The 19347-nt window shown below is 34.5% G+C and overlaps 2 protein-coding genes across 6 annotated transcripts in view; one reads left to right on the forward strand and one right to left on the reverse strand.

Moving 5' to 3' along the window:
* Window positions 1-3955, forward strand: part of LOC117420674 (protein phosphatase 1 regulatory subunit 37-like) — a 32876-nt gene extending 28921 nt beyond the window's left edge. For 2 of the 3 annotated variants that reach the window (XM_058991776.1, XM_058991778.1), the window contains exon 12: window positions 1820-1953. In XM_058991776.1, coding sequence (XP_058847759.1) covers window positions 1820-1939 — 120 coding nt within the window. In that variant the 3' untranslated portion in view covers window positions 1940-1953. Of the gene's footprint in view, window positions 1-1819; window positions 1954-2560 lie in introns of those variants that run through there. The other variant, XM_058991777.1, reaches the window with a different exon arrangement.
* LOC117420666 (poly(A) polymerase type 3-like) lies at window positions 3951-19113 on the reverse strand. Of its 3 annotated transcripts, none has more exons than XM_058991774.1 (23): window positions 18927-19112; window positions 17032-17205; window positions 16552-16618; window positions 16282-16363; window positions 15740-15849; window positions 15479-15532; window positions 15252-15363; window positions 14853-14942; window positions 13926-14064; window positions 13529-13601; window positions 13256-13376; window positions 13047-13131; window positions 10113-10166; window positions 9657-9776; window positions 9303-9412; window positions 8747-8868; window positions 8261-8397; window positions 7983-8068; window positions 7693-7886; window positions 7136-7207; window positions 6749-6814; window positions 6315-6362; window positions 3951-6139 (listed from the first exon to the last, which is right to left on the reverse strand). In XM_058991774.1, exons 1-23 carry the CDS (start codon window positions 18932-18934, stop codon window positions 6044-6046), a joined length of 2220 nt encoding a protein of 739 aa, XP_058847757.1. In that variant the 5' UTR covers window positions 18935-19112; the 3' UTR covers window positions 3951-6043. The 3 variants fall into 3 exon arrangements, with proteins under 3 accessions (XP_058847757.1, XP_058847756.1, XP_058847758.1); XM_058991773.1 differs by having other exon boundaries at window positions 7983-8071; XM_058991775.1 differs by lacking the exon at window positions 6315-6362 and having other exon boundaries at window positions 7983-8071; window positions 18927-19113.
* Between the last annotated feature and the right edge of the window lie 234 nt (window positions 19114-19347).

The raw sequence follows: 19347 nt of genomic DNA on the forward strand, positions 1-19347 counted from the left end.
ATATGCAGTTAATTCATCTACCTTTTGTCATCCATTCCCTAGAACTGATGGACAGATGCACATACAAACACAAATTGACAGACAGCTAAACGATGTGAATTACATGAGAATCCAAGGGAAGGGAGATAACACGTTTAATTAGGACAAAAAGGACTATACAAAAAAAAAAAAAACTTCCATCTTAAATTAGCATTTGATTTTCTAATGAAACCAATTTCCATTCAGTGTAATTATGCTGAGCATTTACTCTCTTTTTTTATTTCGGAAATGTACACTTGGGTGCCATTGTGTCACTGCAGAACAGGAAAATGATTCCTGATGAATTCAAGCATTCTTTAGCTGATGAATAATATTGCTTCCTAACAGAATTAGCAAGATCTGCCTGACAAAATCATTGTTTCTTTTGTTCCACATGCTCGTCGGAATCCAAATCTGATGTAAAGTTATCTGAATTTGTGGGTGCATGCTTATCTTTTCAGCGTATGTATATTTTTACTTGTTACTGAACACATCACCTCATCCCTGTGCTAGGTGGCACAGCAAGTGCATGTCATGTGAAGAGACTGCTGAACAAAACATGCATTTTAAATAAATCCAATGGCTGGTTTATGGATAATTTAAAACCTTTTTACTTATTCCTGTTGAAATATTTAAAGACTGTGTTTAAATGAGCTGTTTGGGGAAACAAAACACTATGGTGAATTGCCAGTGTCTGTGATAGTAGGATGCGGTCTTGCTAGGTAACATATCAGATTTGGTTTTGTACCAATTGCATGCACCAAAACATTCGGCTGCCAAAACATATCCAGAGATGTTGAAAATAGAGCAAAAAGCGTTTGAAATGTAAGAACTGTTTAATAGCAATGCAACAGCACTGCAATGGTAATGTACTGAGGGATAACTGTAACACAAGAATACCTTCAATAGTATATGAGCCATTGGTAGAATATTAGGAACGATTGGGATGTAACATCTCACACTCCTTAGTGTCCTGGAGAAAACAAAAAGGGGTTCACATGAACACATTTGGAAAACTCACAAGAAGTAAAACAGTTTGACAAATGTAATAACTTTTAAAATAACATTATAAGATAATTGTGTAGGAATAATTGTGAAGTACAGAATGTCTACAAGCTCCTTTAAACTGGGTAAGGTTTGTACAGCATCCAAAAGAAAGGTTATTATAAACCGATGAACTCTGACACTACATACAAACCACTAGGAGTTCTCTCTGTACAGAAGGCTCTGCCATGTCTCTGCAGACACCCTCCAGCAGTCTTGGCACCATGTCTGGGTGCTGTCGGCACTCCACTGGTGGTGCAGTTCTTGGCTGTGAAAGTAGAGCGTGCCCTCTGTCACTCATGGGGAGCAGCCCTGTCCAACTGTCACTTCCTGACAGTTTCATAATCAATCTCTTTATTAACTGCTCTGCTGCAGACAGTAAGAGGGTAGAGAAGTGGGCAGCACGAGTGCCATGTTTCCATAAGACATGCGGGTTTCACTCTGTTTGGGTCAGAGGTTGACACTGTAGGAAAGAGCAGCTTCCAAGCAGGGCTGAGCTACATCAACACTTCAGATTTCAGATCCGGGCTTGGGTGTCTGATATTTTATAATAATACAAAATACATGGTTAGCTAATACATTTTAAACCTTGGTGGCAGGTTTCAGAATACTTAAAAAAAAAAAAGTTGATATATGGTGCTGTGATTGTTATCCCTTCGTGAACTTGTAATATAGCATGTTTGTTTTTTTTGTAACCAATAAATCCAGGAATTTCTAATAATAGTAAATACTATTAAGACTGTCTTCTTTTTAACAGGAAGAATTTCTGGTTGAAACCCAAAAAACTGTACTGCAAGAGATTTGGAAAAACTGCACGAGAAATGCTGCTGCAGCTAAACACAGGATGACATCAAGTGCTCATTCAGACCAGGGGTGAATGAAAAGACAGTGTGAGCCCTGTTTATTCCAGTGACTTTTTTTATCAGATACAAAGTTTTCTCAATTAGTGAACCTATACCACAATACCTATTTTACATCAGACACCCACAATTGGATATTGAATTCACTTCTCACAGTGGGCTTGCCTTTGAGTGCAACATTTGTTTTATTTACAAGGCACAATCTAGATTTACAAGTAATTATAAGGGTTAAATTAAATTAACACATTTCTAGCCGGCATAGCAGCTCAGCAAATTAACACTCAGGTCCTAGGGGCCTCAGAATGCTACAGATGCATTCCTCATCTCTGGGATTAGCTGTTATTGTTCAGTAAAGTGACCCTCCATTTCTTTCTTAACTTCACCACATGTCTTTAAAAAAACACTGTTGGATGGTCCCTCAAGCAGCTTTTAAGGCAGTTTTAAAGGTAATTAGTAAAGGGAGAAACCCCATTAGTTGTTATAGGGGCACACTAGCTCAATATTTCAGCTTACTCCAATTGTTAAGTGTTTTCTCAAATAACTATTTGTAATTAAAAACAAAGAAAAAAAAGAAATCTCCAGCTCCTAACAAGGACAGCTCCTCTTCACCAGTAATTTATTACATTCTGTTTAAGCAGGAAAAGACCCACAGAGATGCAACATCTATCAGCAGCAGCAGTGGAGTTAAGGCATATTGGCAAATCAGCATGGGGTGCCAGCCACTGTGCAAACTTGTACTGTACCTGATGTTTCTACAAGGGCTTCCGTCCCCACTATTAACAGCCCCTTAGATTATACAAGCACACAGTATCTAACATGAATGTAAATTGTGTTGTGAACAAATAAGTATTATGCATGTTACAAAGCTGAGTAATGAACACAAACATACATATTAAAATCAAATCATTATTTTCTGTGAAGGGCATATATTATTATTTATTTTTACTTTTCCAGAATGCAGTTTTCATAGAAATCTTGAGTTAAAAAAGGTTAATGATTCAAATTGACTCCTTCAATCCCATGTCCAGAGAAAACACTGAAATAAAGAACACTATACCTGACAGGTCTGACCAAACTAGTTTATTTGACTTATTTACTTTAACATTGTGCTTGTGAAGTGAATTGCTATCTAGAATGTACTGTCTTAAAGCACTCTTTCGTGGGCATTTGGAATAAATACAAACAGAAAAAAAAAAAAAAAAGTTTGGCAAAAAAGATTGATCTGTGTTGTGTCTTCACTGAACAAGGGTATAATGATATTCACAAGAAGGCCCCCTGCTGTAACAGAAGGCAAACTGTTCCTAAGCAACAAAACTAATTTTCTATTTAAATACAAGTGGGGTCTTCAAAATATTCACCATATAAACCGTAGCTTATGATGTGATTACGGAATACATATCAAGCATCATGTCAAGGTTACAAAAGGCTTTAACCATCCCAGAACACATTACATACAAAGGTGTGTTGAGTCACTAAACATGCATAGGTGAAAACATGCATTTGAATTAAACCTGGACTTTATATAATAAAACTACAATTATAAATGTGATTACAGCTTGGAACTGGGCAGAAGTTAACCATGTTAAATATATATAACTGGCTTTGCAAATATTTGTAATTTGATACGTTCTTGATGCTATAGATTGAATTAGTCCGCCATCTACTGGCAGTTCTTGCCACCACACACATGTGCATCACACAACAGTATATTTCACCAACTGTAACTGTGCATGTCTCACTTAACTGTGCTTTCATTTATTTTTGTTTACAGGCATGACTTGTCTATTATGTGTTGAATATACTGTTAATCCCCATTTTAAAATGCCACATACAGCCCAAGAAGGAAAATGATTTGATCACTCTTTGTTGTAATACATTTTGGTATAAATATCTTGATAAATCTGGCTCATTGTGTTTTGTGAAAATGTTGTGTTACATGAGCTTTGAAGTCCTGGGAAGTTAAGAATGTGTTTATTACACCTTTTTTTTCTTCGATGTAGCTAGAAAGATGTTTAACACAGGCCATACTTTATTCTTCCAGCAGCAAGGAACCTTTATTTAGTTTGTGAATAAAAACACCAAAAAAAAAAAAACAGTACAATTATTATTTTTACAAAATCAATTTTACAGAAAAAAATCCCAACAAAATGATTTTGTAAGGAAAAAAAAAAAATCTTGAAATGTGCAACTGATGATTCCATACTGATGCAAACATACATTAGCTGTCTAAGCTGTCAAACAACAGTGGTCCTTATTAATTCACCAACACATTCTAACATATGTAACATTACTAACACCGGCATCTGGGTTCATTAAAGCAGATTTTGATTAAAATATGTACACATAGCCAACTTTATAAGCAAAAGCAATGACCAACAATAGATCTTTTTGTTAATATGACTACCCATTTCTTTCTGAATACCTGAGTTTTGAAGAGGGGTACTACTTGTGTTTGCTACTCTTGAGTATTCAGACTGGACAGCTCAACAATTTACAATCAATGATAAACGGGAATTATTTCCACTGGCTAATTACCTAATAGAACCCGGAAAAAATAAACACATCTCCTGTCCTTCACTGAAATTACAAAAAAAAAAAAAAAAAGAAAACCCACATTACTTTTTTCCATATAGTCAACAGGATTAACTTAACCCGTCTTAAAATCTGCAGAAATGTTTACAATACAGAAACACTCGAGGTACAATGTACATGTATGAGAATTATCTGCTAAAGATGTTTACTCAACCCCTTTTTATGTCTATCACAGAATACAAAACATATCAAATAAATCTGTGTTTAAAATAGTCAGAAGGGCTTTACTTCTTGTTGCAACTAGAAAATAAGTTAATTGGGTAGGTAAATCATAGCACATTCCTTTAGTAACATCATTGTTTTCCATACTTAATTGGAGTCTGTCTTCAATTATACAAGGACCAGCATCTCCCGATTTACTGAAAAAAAAAGCCAATTCCTGAAAAGCACTATATTGAATTGGTTGTATCAAGAACCCTGAAAGTTAGGGAAAATAATAACAATATTGGCACCTAGAACAGGTGTATGTTAATCACTCACTCAAACTGTTCACCAAAATGCAGAACTAATAATTGCTTAATCTACTTTTCATTTTAACTGTACCCTTTGAAATATGTATGGGTATCTTTATACCATTATTAAGAAAAATTCCCTGAAATAACAGCTAAATACATTTTGCAGAAAACGTGGTTTATTTATAAAACCTGCCATCATTTTTAAATACATCTAAGCTACTTAATCAAAACAAAAGGGCAGATTTACTTTCGTTTTGAATTTAATCTTTTTGTTTTCTAACCTTTAACAAAGGGAGCGAAAAAGACACTTGTTAAATATTTGTCTACCAGGTTAAGAAGTGTCTGTAGTTGCTGTGATTGTTTTTGAATGTTTGTTATGATGCAGTGGTCTCCAGAAATGTAAATAGATCAACCCCAAAATAAAGAGGCAAGATTTTTCATTTTTCCTAAACCCTTGGTTTATACACATTAAGCCAATGTTCTATACATGTTCAAATTTATTTTCTGCAATACGGTGTTTACAGTTGACATTATTCTGCAAAGTAGAATTTGGTAGAACTTTAATTGCTGCAAATATGGCCTAAAACAAACAAAAAGGCACTGGACATCTATGAACAGAGCAAATGTTACTATTTCTGAAATGCAGTGGTCTTTATGAATGATTTATGTAGGCAGTATTTTAATTTATGTAATATCAGTGCATGTCCATAGCATAACACAAGCCAGCACCTGTTTTTACAGTACTAGTAAATACTAAAATATGCATTTTGTACTGTATATGGATATTATACTTTCAGTATAAACAATGGAAAACAAACATTTAAAAAAAAATTAACAGACACACACACTAAGGGTCTCTCATACAACGGCAGCATCATTAGTTGCTGCTGATTCCTTCATTGAGGAATACTGCCATCATGTGTACACAGAACACAATAGCTACTGCCCTTGATCAAGAAAGCTGAAATCAGCCTCCAGGGTCCTTTTTGCCTATAGCTGATGTTCTGGTCTGTGACACATTGTAGGCTATTGTTTCTGATGTGGGAGTCCTTGTTCCAGGGTCCTTTGTGAATTCTACCTACTCAGTCTTAACTTTATTGAGTTCTTCACAACTGGAATGGGGTTGGGAGGGAGAGTGGGGACGTCCGAGAGGTCTGTACTGGACAGTCTCTGTAAAAAGACAATTGAAAAGAAATATCAAACGTAAGTACAAGCAAATGCACTTTCACAGTAAACATACCTGTTCTATACATGTTCAAATGTATTTTCTGCAATACGGTGCATACAGCTGACATTTAATTGTATGGTTAAATGTCTTTAAAAGTGCAATAGTAAAAGAGGGTACCTGTGCTGCAGGAATTGGTGGATCTAACCTCTCTTCTGAATCCAGCTCCTATGTTAAGTGAATAAAATAAAAAAGCAATTTTCTATTAAGAATTCTTACTGAAGCAGCATAAGACACGTAATTCACATTAACATTACGATGATTGAATTATTTTTTCATAATGGCTTCTGACATCCAAATGGAAAATACTAGAAATGTAGTAGTTTATTTGTAGTCATTAATGAGAATCTGGGTAGATTTCTTCATTATCAATGACCCTATCAATGAGCTACAAATGAAAACCTGGTAACAGACTTTTGATGGAGAAAAGGTGGAATTTATCAGTGCAAAGGCTTTGATTATGTTTCACATAGAACTGGCAAAGAAGAACTACATTCCCTATACATCACTGCACACTGGCAGCAGAAACTGTCCATAAATACCATTGTACATACCTTAACATTGTCTTTAGTTTCCATGTCACCTTCACCAGCATTTTTAGAACTGACAACTTCTCCAACCTATAACCAGAAAATATCCATTAGAAGACTTTAAGCACTGAAACTGTGGGGAAACTGAACTTATAAGCTAGAAATTTAATTAACACAAATATTTAAATATTCTACAGAGGGTACAAAGAGATTACATTACATCTCATATACAAGTCTACTAAAATGTTGGTTTTTTTTTTTACATTATGTGTCAAATTATCAAAATAAAAACCAATGGATAGTTCACTACTAGTGGTGCACTGTAAAGAGTAAAAAATTGTAAAGAATGAATCAGTTTTTTGGGCTGTCAGAATCATGTTGTTATGGTATATATTTAACAAGCAGATATACCTCCATTTCTGTAGACATCTTAGTATCTGGCGGAACTGCACAAATGTCTGCTGATAAACTGTTTTCTGTTTCCTAAAATAAAAATAAACATGATTAGTTAAATGTAAAATTGATTTGCCTGTAGTATTTCAGTTCAGTGAATATAGTGTAAATTGAGAATTCAGACATGTTATGCCTATTTTCAATAATCAGATATTTCTTATAAACAATTCCAATTGATTTTTATTTAGTATTTTGTAGGATTGAAGTGTCTCAAGCAAACTGTGCCCATCACTTTTTAAAATCAGATGAAGACATAATCCTGTAGGAAACCCTGTGTATACATTTCATGAGAAGTGTGTGGCCAGATATTATCCTGTTGAGCTATCATTATGCACTGCAGCACATGGCACATCTACATATCTATTAAAGACATACATATGTATGCAGTGGTTCTGCTGTAGATGTGGTGTGTCCTGATGTTAAAAGATTTACTAATGTGGGGAGACTGCAGTTAAATTATTTCACTCCACGATAAATCATCCCACCGCTCAACAGTGTTTCTCACTGCGACTTACCTCATCCGCTTTCAATCTTTTTGGGGTCTCCTCTGGGTGAGGAGACCCTGCTCTCTTTATTCCAGGTTTTGTACCAGGGGTTCCCGCAGGCTGCGGAGCCTGGTTAATCACTTGTGTAGATGAAACACAGGTCAAGGAGGGCTTTAGGGCTAGGGGAGCTGCTGGAGGCTTGAGAATGTTTTCACCCAATATACCTAAAGTAAAATTAATACAATTAATTTGTCTTTAAATCAAAACACTATTTTTATGCAAAGTCAAAGTGCATTCTCTGCCAAATCAGGCAAACATACCCCCCGGGATAACCGAGTTTCCTCCAGCTTCAGGTTTAGCCTGAGCTTCAGACTGAGTGTTGGTCACTGATGTTGTTGGGCTTAGTCTGCTAAAAGGAAAAATAAAAATAAATTAAAAAAATTAACCAAATACTGCTTCATCATGGTATGCAAATCAACAGATAATGCCCAGGACTAAGCAGTGCACAAAACAAAATTAAGTGGACAGTAGAAGTGACCTCACAAAAGTAACTTGAAATGTGTTTAATATATCCTTAAAAGATTACAGTATATCTTACCCTTGTGGACTGGTGGAATGGTTTTGAGAGCAGCTTTTCAAAGCAGCAGTTGGAGAAGGTACTGACATGCTGTTGTCACTGTCCAATGACAGATCGAAACTGTTCTCATTCATCAGTTTGATGCCTTCAGTTGAATGCTGCAAAACACATAAATACATGTTCATGACCAGGGCAAGATTACTGCAGTGCATCTGGGACTGTTAGTAAGGAAACATTTTATAAAATAGAATTAGATATTCAAAGGAAAATGTGACCTGGTTTATTTACCTCTTTAGATTTCAAACTTCAGTTAAACAATTGAAGGATATTTTGTATTTGGGGGGGGGGGGGGGGTTGGGTCTAGAGTTAGGGTTTTGGGGGGGGTGCTTTCAATTTTGTATGTCGGGTATTTAGGACGGGTGCCAACATTTGTTTTTAAGGTTAATGTCTTAAAACATGAATGTTTAAGGTTCATGTCTTAAAACATGAATGTGATGTTCCTCTCACCTTTCTCCTCTTCTGTATAACAAGGTTTGGTAGAAGCTGGTGTAATTGTTTTCTCTTGACATGCATTGCTGTAATTTTCATATCAGGCTCAAACATTTTACTGTTTATTGCTTGCCTGTAAACTAAAAGATAAAAAGCACTGTGTAAGCCATTAAGGATTGGTTGTGGTTCTGGAAAACCATGTGACCAAAGCTGCAAGCACATAGCAGCCACTCAAGCCCCTGCAATACCATTCTGATATTAGATGATCTGCATAAGCATCACATTCTATCCAAAGCGAACCGTGTAAGTCACATACAGAGACAGTATTCCTGTACAGACCTGGATCATGTCAAACAGATAGTCAGATTAGCAAGCTTGTAAAAATATTTATTATAAAATTCACCTGCAATAGCTGAAACATTGAAAAGTAGAATTGTTAGCATCTAGAATACCAATCGGTGCTACTATACAGTTGGCTTCACAAGTTCTTCAAAGAGATTAATGAAACCATGTATTTTATAGATTTTAGAACATTAAACAATAGATAACAACAGCTGATAACAAAAAAGCTTACCTGTATCAGTGAATGACTGTATGTCATATGTGAGATCAACATTGAGGTTTTCACTGCTCTCCATTTTCTTAAATACAATCCCTATAACCCACATTGTGCTGAATTCTTCCCTGAAGTAGAGAACACACATTACATTCAAGCACTAAATATAAACTTACTAGAAACTCTCACTGACTAGACCTATACTACAGTATGTACAACATTTATTAGTACCAGTGACATCCAGCCTTTTTAGCTAACAAGATAAAAAGGAAGATACCTATAAAATGGTGCTCACCGATAGATAACAAAAACTTAAAATGTTTGTTGAAAGATACCATTACCTTTATTTTGTCAAGCACAAACCTAACTTACTTGTCATTTCTTTCTTTTGGACCTGGGAATGATTGGGGGTTTACATGGGCTAACGTGATAAACTCATTCTTCTCCAAATTTCCAACCAGGATACGGATTTTTGACTCTACCAGACCAACCCTATATAGAAACAATTAACTGTTAGCCTGTGCAATCATTCATTTCTTGGCAACATGGTTCAGATTTGTTTTACAAATCTGAACCATGTTGCCGAGATGTTGCCATCCCAAACATAACATCTATAACCTTTCTCACCCTAATATTACTGCATAATGCCAGTTCTATATACAAAGATCAAAGAAACCCACAATGCGCATCTTTAATAGTGCAGACAAAAGACAAATGTAGCTCCGGGGTCCTTTTACAGAAGCATTCTAATTTTGAGATTTCAAAGCCTTAACATAAGTTAATCATAAAATTACATGTATAATGCCATTTTCTTTTTATTCTACTCACCATTCCAGGTGCTGCTTTTCTGTAGGTGCACTTGCTAGCAACACAATATAATGCCTTGGAATATAAAAAAAACAGCACAATTCCATTACATCCTTTCATTTAGTCATAGTAAATTGTGTTTCCCATCCTTGACTGGAAAGGCAGACATACAGTTTTGTATGTTCAAGGAACAAAAATAATTTGTCTCCATACTACCACTTTGCATAGGTCTTAAATGTAAACTCATGGCAGTCACAGATTTAAAAAGAAAAAAAAAACATGCTAAAGAGGTGTAGCATATACTTGAGTGTGTGTAAGCAATCCACTTAAGTAATCTGCCTTATTGAAACAATATTAGACAGGTTTACAAATGTATACTGGGACTAGATTCTATAATTACCAAAATTATTATTTTGCACACAAGCTAAAAATGACACTGACCTTGTGCTCAGTCCGCCCCTTGGGGATGCAGAGACAGACACAGGGAAAGGTACAAGTACTGTAGACAAGGTTGAAAGTCCAAGTTTTCAAAATGTAATTAGTCTTTTATTATGATGATGATTATTATTACTTCTACTAAAATTGTAAGAGTTACGGTTGGTTCCAGAGACCCAAGTTTGGGTGCATTTGGCTGATTAGAACCTAAGTTATAAGTAGTGAATTATGATAAAAAAATAAATAAAAATGTTGTGTCCCATTCTGCCATACCTCTCTGGCTTCTGTAGCAACAGAGGGAAACACTGCTGAGCAGCTTATTACATTGTGGTAATTGTTCTGTCAGTGTTTATTATCCAAGTTTTATTTTGACCTAATGACTTAATTTTTCTTTATAGGAGAAGTTCCACATTTTTTTGAGAGAAAATGACAAATTACAGAGGTACTGAAGGAACACCTGAATTGTACTGTATTTAATTGAATCCGTTACTCCATCACCCTGAAGTGTGTACTGCACTGCACAAGTGTTACAAGAGACAGATGAGGTTTATGTCTTTATAATTTAGAGTTGCATTCTGATTTGGAAAAGATAGGCTAGAATAATTACAATTTTTACGCCAACAAACAAACAAAAAGTATCTGAGCTCACATAGGTACCGTACCCTTCTGAAGTAATTAGCATTTATCTTGCAACCTGTTTTAATAAAATGGTAGTACAAGCAACTTATTTTAAGTTAGTAAACTGCTGATGAATACATCTCCCAAGTCGGTTGGGAAAAAATGGAGACATGCTAGGAAGTCAAACAGCACACCAATTTAGATCACACATTATCATTTGAAAATCTCTGATTGAAATCGCTAACAAAACTGAAGGAGTTTGGTTTGTGCCTCTCCTGACTACAGTAAACTTTGTGTAATGCATCCCTGTGGGTTTACAGTGGAGAACAGTCCCAACCCCTGCCATAAATAAACTGTACAAAAGGTACAGGAAAAGTGCTCAGTACTCTAGGAAAATTAAAAGTGAAATAAAGTGGTTCTCCTATTTTTCCTGCATGTTATTGTTACCTATAGCACAGTCTGACAGAATGAGCTATGGTTTACAAACAAGGACAAATGTAAACACCTTTGCATCACTGCAATACTTTCTAAATGAGGTGTTAAGAATAAAATAAAAATGCCTGACACAAGAAAAAAATTAATTTATTCAAACATTACAGTGATTTCTGTATAACACTGTACAGAATTACAATACAATAATCGGAAGAGCATAATACGCAACAGTTCTTTAATTTGATTCAGACTGAATGGTAATTATTCCTATATCAGTTTAAATAAAATCTGTACATAGTACAATAGATCCTTTATGAAAGCAACACATAAGACACAGCAATATATCCTTGTAAACTATTAAAGATACCAAAGGCTACAAAGTAAAAGTCTTATCTGCCAAATATTCATTTTCTTAAGTCAATTATTGGTCATAAAGGTTGCCTTTGATTGCTTATTGGTACAGTGCACTGGTAGGCTGCAGTGTGGTGATAGTCACCCCAGCTTTGCTTCTGGCAGAAAACGTATACTACTTTAAAGCTAAAAGGTCTGACAGTATATTGGTAAATAGGACAAAATGGTATGTACTGTACGGTACGATAGGTTTTTATTTTGTTTTAGTCTTTCAACATTACACATCTGTACAGAGGTCTAGAAAAAAGGACAGCTCTAGTAGTAACAAAAAGACAACACCCACTTAAAACACTGTTTCATTAGTTATCTCAGGGTAAAGTTACTTAGTTTTGTTTTTAAGTAGACCCCAGGGAGGGCAGTTTCAAACTTTTTTCAAATGTGAGTAAGGGTTAATTTATAATAATGAAGACAATATCAATAAATGCCTTGAGGAATCAGAAATTCTACCTTATTAAATACTAATCAAAATGCAGTTACATGTTACTTGTAATATTTAAGGGCTTTAAAACTTATAATTCTTCCAAACTTTCCCTTTAAAAGAGGTGCTGCATTTAACTTACTGGGATACCAGATGGGATGTCATTGGCTATACTAAAATCCCATTTGAAGTGAATGTAAAAATATATCAGCCGTAATTTTATTTTCTTTGTATACCCCTTAAAATGATTCTTAAATAAAATGTAAGTAAAAACTATTGAGGAGTCTAAGAAGAAATACATTGTGCAGATTGTGAGCTAAAATATTTTATTTAGAATTATATACAGTGTGCTTAATTCATATAAATTAAGAACATAAAAAACAAGGAGACATCCATAAAAATCAATCAATAAAAACAACATTTACCTACCTTCTATATTAAATAAATACATAAATTACATACTTCTATGCCCAGTCTTAAATAAAAAAAAAAGTAAAGAAAACTGTCTAAACGGTTAAAAGGTAAAAAAATACTGTACCTTTAATTAATGACAAAAATACAAATCTACATACAAATTAAATAACTTGGTGCACATATATCTCACCATTTGTGTCCAACAATATAAGCAATTTAATACATACTTGTACTTCTGAAAGAAGTTTGGTGCTTCAAAAAGTTTGGGCCACTCTGCCTTATTCTGCAATATTTCATCTGTGATGGCAAGACCTAAAAGAAATACAAAACATTTACAACTGATTTAGAGGTCTATGTGCAAGCAGTTTTACACCCAGACAGGGAACATGTTTATGACTCCAGTTATAAATATGCTGTGGGCACTCTTATTGCTTACCCTGTTTAAACTCTTCAATCATGACTGCACGTGTAGACACTGAGACATTATAGGTTGAGTTTTGCTGTGGATATGCTGGTGTAATAATCGGCATCAAGTGGTATCTGTCACTTGGAGTCACCTAGGGAAAAAATAAAATACAACAAATAAACCTTAAATTCCATTTGCATGCTGTCAAACGAATTTGAATTTCCAATACAAAAACTGTCAGAGAATAAACTATGCATTGCAGACAGCATTCTTTTTTTTCTGGACATTAATATTAAAAATTACCCTGGGGTCCCACACTGGAAGATGGAGGTTGCAATCCTCAGGCTGCTTCAGAAGAACTGGATTCGGCCATTCCCTAAAAAAATGAATGAATGAATAAATAAATAAATAAATAAAATATTCAGCGTAACATTTTTCACTGGTAAAATAATTAGAGAGATGCTTAAAATCATCAATTACAGCCCTTATATCCTATAATGTGATAGCACCGTGCAGGTTTAACAACCAAAAGATTGAGCACAAAGGTCATCTTGTCAACAGAAACTTTTTGATGATCAAATGAGAACTGTGACATTCAGCCTACTTGTATAAATGTAATACCATTTGACAGCCACAGCCATACAACTTTAACCCTGCACATTAGTCAAGTCAGTTAAAATTGAAAAACAATAAAACTCACCACTTTGAAAAAACCAGGAAGAATTTGTGAACAAGTGTGGATGCTACAGCATTTGGATAAAGTTGGCATGTTCTGGCAACTAACATAGCCCATGACACACCACCAAGGAAGCCAAGTATATTAGAATAAATATTATGACCTGCAAGAAAACATGTTTTATTTAGATTTTTTTTTCTGATTGAGTCATTGTGCTACTAGGGCTGCAAGAACTAGTTGATTGATGGGGTAGTCTGTTTGCAAAATCAGTAGTCAACTAGTTGCTTTTGTTTTTGTATACATTAATAAAGCCGTGCCACAGTGCTGTGTTGCACTGCAGTGATCTCCTGCTCCACTAACTCCATTCCGTTGCTGTTATGTTACAATTTAGCACACCCCAGTGTGGTTTAAACAAATAACAGTCAGTGTTGCTAAACTAATAAATAGGTTGTACCCTAACCTTCTTTTAATCCTCTGCTCCTGTAATTATAAACCGATCCCGAAAAAAAAAAAATCCTCTTTTAAACTGTGTTTTCTCTCTGAGCTGCGCTGTCCCTTTCCATGTTCGCTGGCACCAGCTAGTCAACATAAAATCTACTAGTTGTTGCAGCCCTGTGTGTTACAACAAACATTTTGATCGAAATAAGTCAAACTTTGTGTTTCTAAAAGAGCCAGGATTGTATTAAGAAGGCCTGGTGGTCCAGTGGTTAAAGAAAGGGGCTTGTTACCAGGAGGCTCTAGGTTCAATCTCAGTTCAGCCACTGACTCACTGTGTGTGACCCTGAACAAGTCACTTAACCTCCTTGTGCTCAGTCCTTCAGATGAGACATAAAACTAAATAATTTGGGAATTGTGGGTTAGTGTTAACCCAATTTGTAAGAATGTAAAATATAAATACATTACTCTTATCACTGATTTATGTGCAGATATATTTATAAATAATTCACTTACGCTTTGCCCATAATTTTATTGCCCTGAGGGTAAGTCTGAAGTTTTCAATGTTTGGTACCAAATGCAAAATCTCATCAGTAACTCGGCAACCTAGAAAATAAATAAATAATACCACTGCATATAGTCCATGGTGTGATATTACATAACAGAAAATATATAAGCGAGCTCATCTCTCGGTCACAATTAACATATATAATTAATGTATTATGTATATAAAAAACACTGTTGCAAACATTTTTTGATACCAGGGATATTTATATATATTTTTAATAATCTTAACACATTTGAAAACAAAACAATTTAAAATAATTTAATAATAAAATCTCAGTCTACTAAACAAACATGTCTGCCCCCCACCCCACCCTACCACTTTAAACCCTTACATAACGATTGCCTTACCATTAAGACTTCTTATGCACCTGATGTCTAAATTTTTAAGTAAACTGTCATCTCGAAGGTCCAGGTCTCCAGGAATAGTTTGTAGAGCTAATCGGGCAAATAGAATATCAATCTAGAAACAGGACAGAAGGCAGAACTGTAAACAGATCAGTCCACAACAGTCTACATATTTTCAAGGGTTTTAAAATGTAAAACTCAACATTAATTTAAATCAGTGCAAGTCTTACCTCTATGCCATCAAATGATAGTTTTATTACTGGTACAAAAGCCTCTTCAACAGCCTAAAAAAATACAATATGTTTAATAGTGGTTAGCAAAAAAGAAAAAATGTGTTGGTTTTTATACAATAAAGAAAAGGTGATGAAGTCCACAAGCTGCACAATACAACAACAATTTCCTACAGCAAGTCCTAGACTGCCATTTCGACTGGTTGAGACCCCTTTAAGAATTTAGCTTGGTATTGTTCAGGCACTGGCCATGTTACTTACTCTTAAATCCTTGACTTCCTCTTGTTCTTTGAGCTTTTCATAAAACGATGTGAAGAAGTCAGATCTGTCCACATGACGTGGGGCCACACAGAGAGCATCAATATCAGCACCTGTAACCAAATACATTCAACCAATAGCAGAGGATTGCTTTTATTACATATCACTAACTATAGTTAATAAAACCAAAGACAAAGCATGACACAGCTGAGATATGGGTTCTACTTTACTTCAGGACGAAAATCTAACCTTTTAATTTCACTCACTTTCCTGCAAACTGAAGCAGAATGGACCAGATAGGAACATTGTATACATGGACTGCATTGACTTATTTTGCAAATGGAAGTCCTATAAATGTTACATCCGTGTTGCTAACTGGCATATCTGAATTACAGTGGACTGTATCTAGATTATACAGTCACTGCCCATGGTGGCCCTAATAACTATTTTGTCCAATGCTGTTCTAATTTTCATTAAAATTGTTATTTGTGTAATTGTCAAGGATCTTCACACTTAAACAAAAATGCAAAAATAAATTCAGTTACCTTTTGTGTGAACTCCTAACCGATAGGAACCAAAGGTGAAAATCTTTCCTCCAATGTTCTCAATAATAGAGGAAGGCAAATGCTATGCAAATTCAAAAAAATAAATAAGTCATATCAGGGTATATATACATAATCAACCAGAACATTTACAAAGTACAGATTAGTAGCTAACTGTTCATAAATTGCTCGGAATTAAACCTTTTTATCAAATATGTAACAGATTACATAAAAACTTTAAGAAATGTATTTACAATAATTTTAGTAGTTTACCTTTGTTTCACTCATGTCTCTGATCCATTCTTTAACCACACTGTTTAGTTTTCCCAAGACTAAAATTCTACAAGGACAAAATAAAGGATCAAAGTAATGCTAATCATGATTTTTTTCACTCAAAGATATCATTTATGCTATCATACATGACTAATGCAAAACAATTTAAAAGGTCTAAACAAAATATTGTTCCTGCGATATCAATGAAGCCTTAGGACTTAAAACAAACATGACTTAAATTAATTTTACTTCTTTATTAAGAAATCTCAACTTACTGTGAATTTGTATCATAAGCTAAAACCATTCAAACAAACTTTTTTTTTTTAATAAAAAATGACAAAATGTAAACAGGAGATATCACTGCATTCAGTGATGTCTGAATGCATATCCAAGTATTAGTTGTCATATTCTAATTTGTGTGAATTCAATCAACTTTTAAGGTTCTAAGGGTGTTCTAAAATTCCTGCGTATAGTAGTTACCTGCGCTGCAGTTCCAACTCTTCTTCAAAAACCCCATAAGGTTTCAGTGCCTCAGTGAGCTTCTGAGTCAGAATCAAATCAGCCTCCTTGGGCTGGGTAAGACTAATTGGAGAAGTGATACCATAATGTTTTGTGGGCTGCTGTGCTGCTTGTAGTACTTGATTTACAACAGGGCTGAAAAAAAATATTTTTGAATAACCAGCTTTGTCATCAACAATACTGTGTAATGCTTCAATCACAAGTTGCCTGGGAACTAAACAAGCATACCATCCACAAAGTTTTCTCTTTCAATTCATCCAGGTAGACAGTAAAAAAATAAATAATAATAATATAATTATAATAATAATAATCTGTGTATCACAATCAACATGTTATTTCCTTCCAAGGTGCTTAATTGGTAATATGAAAAGTATTAGCAAACTTTGAGACAAGCATGGGAAGTTGACTTTACCTTCACTACCATGAACTTCATACCATAAGAAAACTAAGGCTGGGACCAAATCAAAACTTTGACAACTCGCTAATCGCACTTATCAAAACTGTATTTAATAGCATTTTCTTTTTATGAGTAGAATATACTGTAAGATACTTACAGAAAAAAATAAATAAAACGCTATTGAATACAATTTTGTTACGTGCGATTAGCAGGTTGTCAAAGTTTTGATTTGGTCCGGGCCTAGGTCTGTGATGTAATGACCGAAATAGAGATGTACTACATTTCTGTCAAAAGCACACCAATTATTATTATTATTTTTTATAAAACTATATAAATAAGTACTTTTTTTTACATTAAATTATTTTCATTATATAGCCGTTTCCTGGTGTGAAATCGCACATCTAGCAAGCAGTAGGAAGTAGGTTACTACACATCAACCACATTGGTTATTGTATATTTCAATTCCTGAACATACACGATAATTTCAAAAGCTATAATAATAATAATAATAATAATAATAATAATAATAATAATAACAACAACAGTATACATATTGTAGATGCATTTAGATAACCACTGCATAAATGTAATCAAATATTTGTGTTTAGTTACATATAACTCGCATACTTCATTGTAGTTTTTATTACATCTTGGTCTATAGGTATGTTAAGCGTATTTTTGTTTATTGGACTGTAAAACTTTTAGCAAAACAAAAAGGCATCATTTTTCAACTCCCTTCCACATAGTAAAATATTTTGTCTTCATCCATAGTAAGACGCGGGGGTGAGGGGCACGAACAATTTATTTATTTTGGCCATTCTTGGACTCGGTTCTGCTGCAAGCTGTATCTAACATATACAACTTGTAGCTTCAATTTATTAGCTCTAGTAGTGTTTAAACTGTTTTCTGACAAACGTCATTAATCACGTTTCAACCTGATCTTGTAAGTTTTATTTAAAACGAAATGTGAATATAGTAACATTTTCAAAATGTAATTACATAAACTTTAAGTCGTATACATTATGACCGTTCACATATTCTGCACGCATGTTTATCCAGCAACTGCCTTTAATTCACACTAGTAGTACATTTCGTTCCTAAATACCTGCACATATCTTGCACAGAAATAAAGAAAATAAACCAAATCCAATGTTTATTTGAAGCTCTAAAATGTAAACATGGTTTTACACAAAGTTTGTTTACAGCATATAATATCGGTTTAATTTCTGTTTGAATACAAACTACAAAGAAAAACAAAAACCATCAAATTTTAAGGCTGCAGGTATACAATGTAAACATTAATGAATAACAACGAAGAATGTTACATGCGTCCTTCTCTTCGGGTTTCTGTATTTCGTTTAATTTCATTTTCGGCTGAACTCGAGAAGGCCTGATCTGCTCCAATGTGAAATAAACACTTCCCATTATTCAAAGAAGCAATACCTTGCTATGTACTTACAAAGGCATGGTAATTCCAGAGCGTACTATTTATTACCCAAGTATTTCCCAATCATGATCATTTCAACTTTTTATTTCTTTAAAATGTGTTTTTCTTCTCTTATGTTTTCCCACTATTGTTATCGTTTCTTTTTTTTCGTCTCAACATGGCGCCTACCGCTACCACAGCAACCTTGTAAAATGACGTTTGACGTAAGGCACGCACATGCGTATTTGTACGCGGTACGCGTTTTTATTGTTGCTACGGTGACGGGTATTGTAGACATGGGCATACTGTATTTAATTTGTTTAAGGTGCCGTATTTGAAATGGGCAGGTGTATTACTTACAAGTGTTATGTAGTATATAGACATTTTAAGTTACAAGTTTCAGTCATAATGGATAACACATTAGATATCACAGGCTACTTTTAAATCCGAGCTG

Source organism: Acipenser ruthenus, chromosome 18, assembly GCF_902713425.1.
Source record: "Acipenser ruthenus chromosome 18, fAciRut3.2 maternal haplotype, whole genome shotgun sequence".
NCBI classification, from domain to species: Eukaryota; Metazoa; Chordata; class Actinopteri; order Acipenseriformes; family Acipenseridae; genus Acipenser; species Acipenser ruthenus.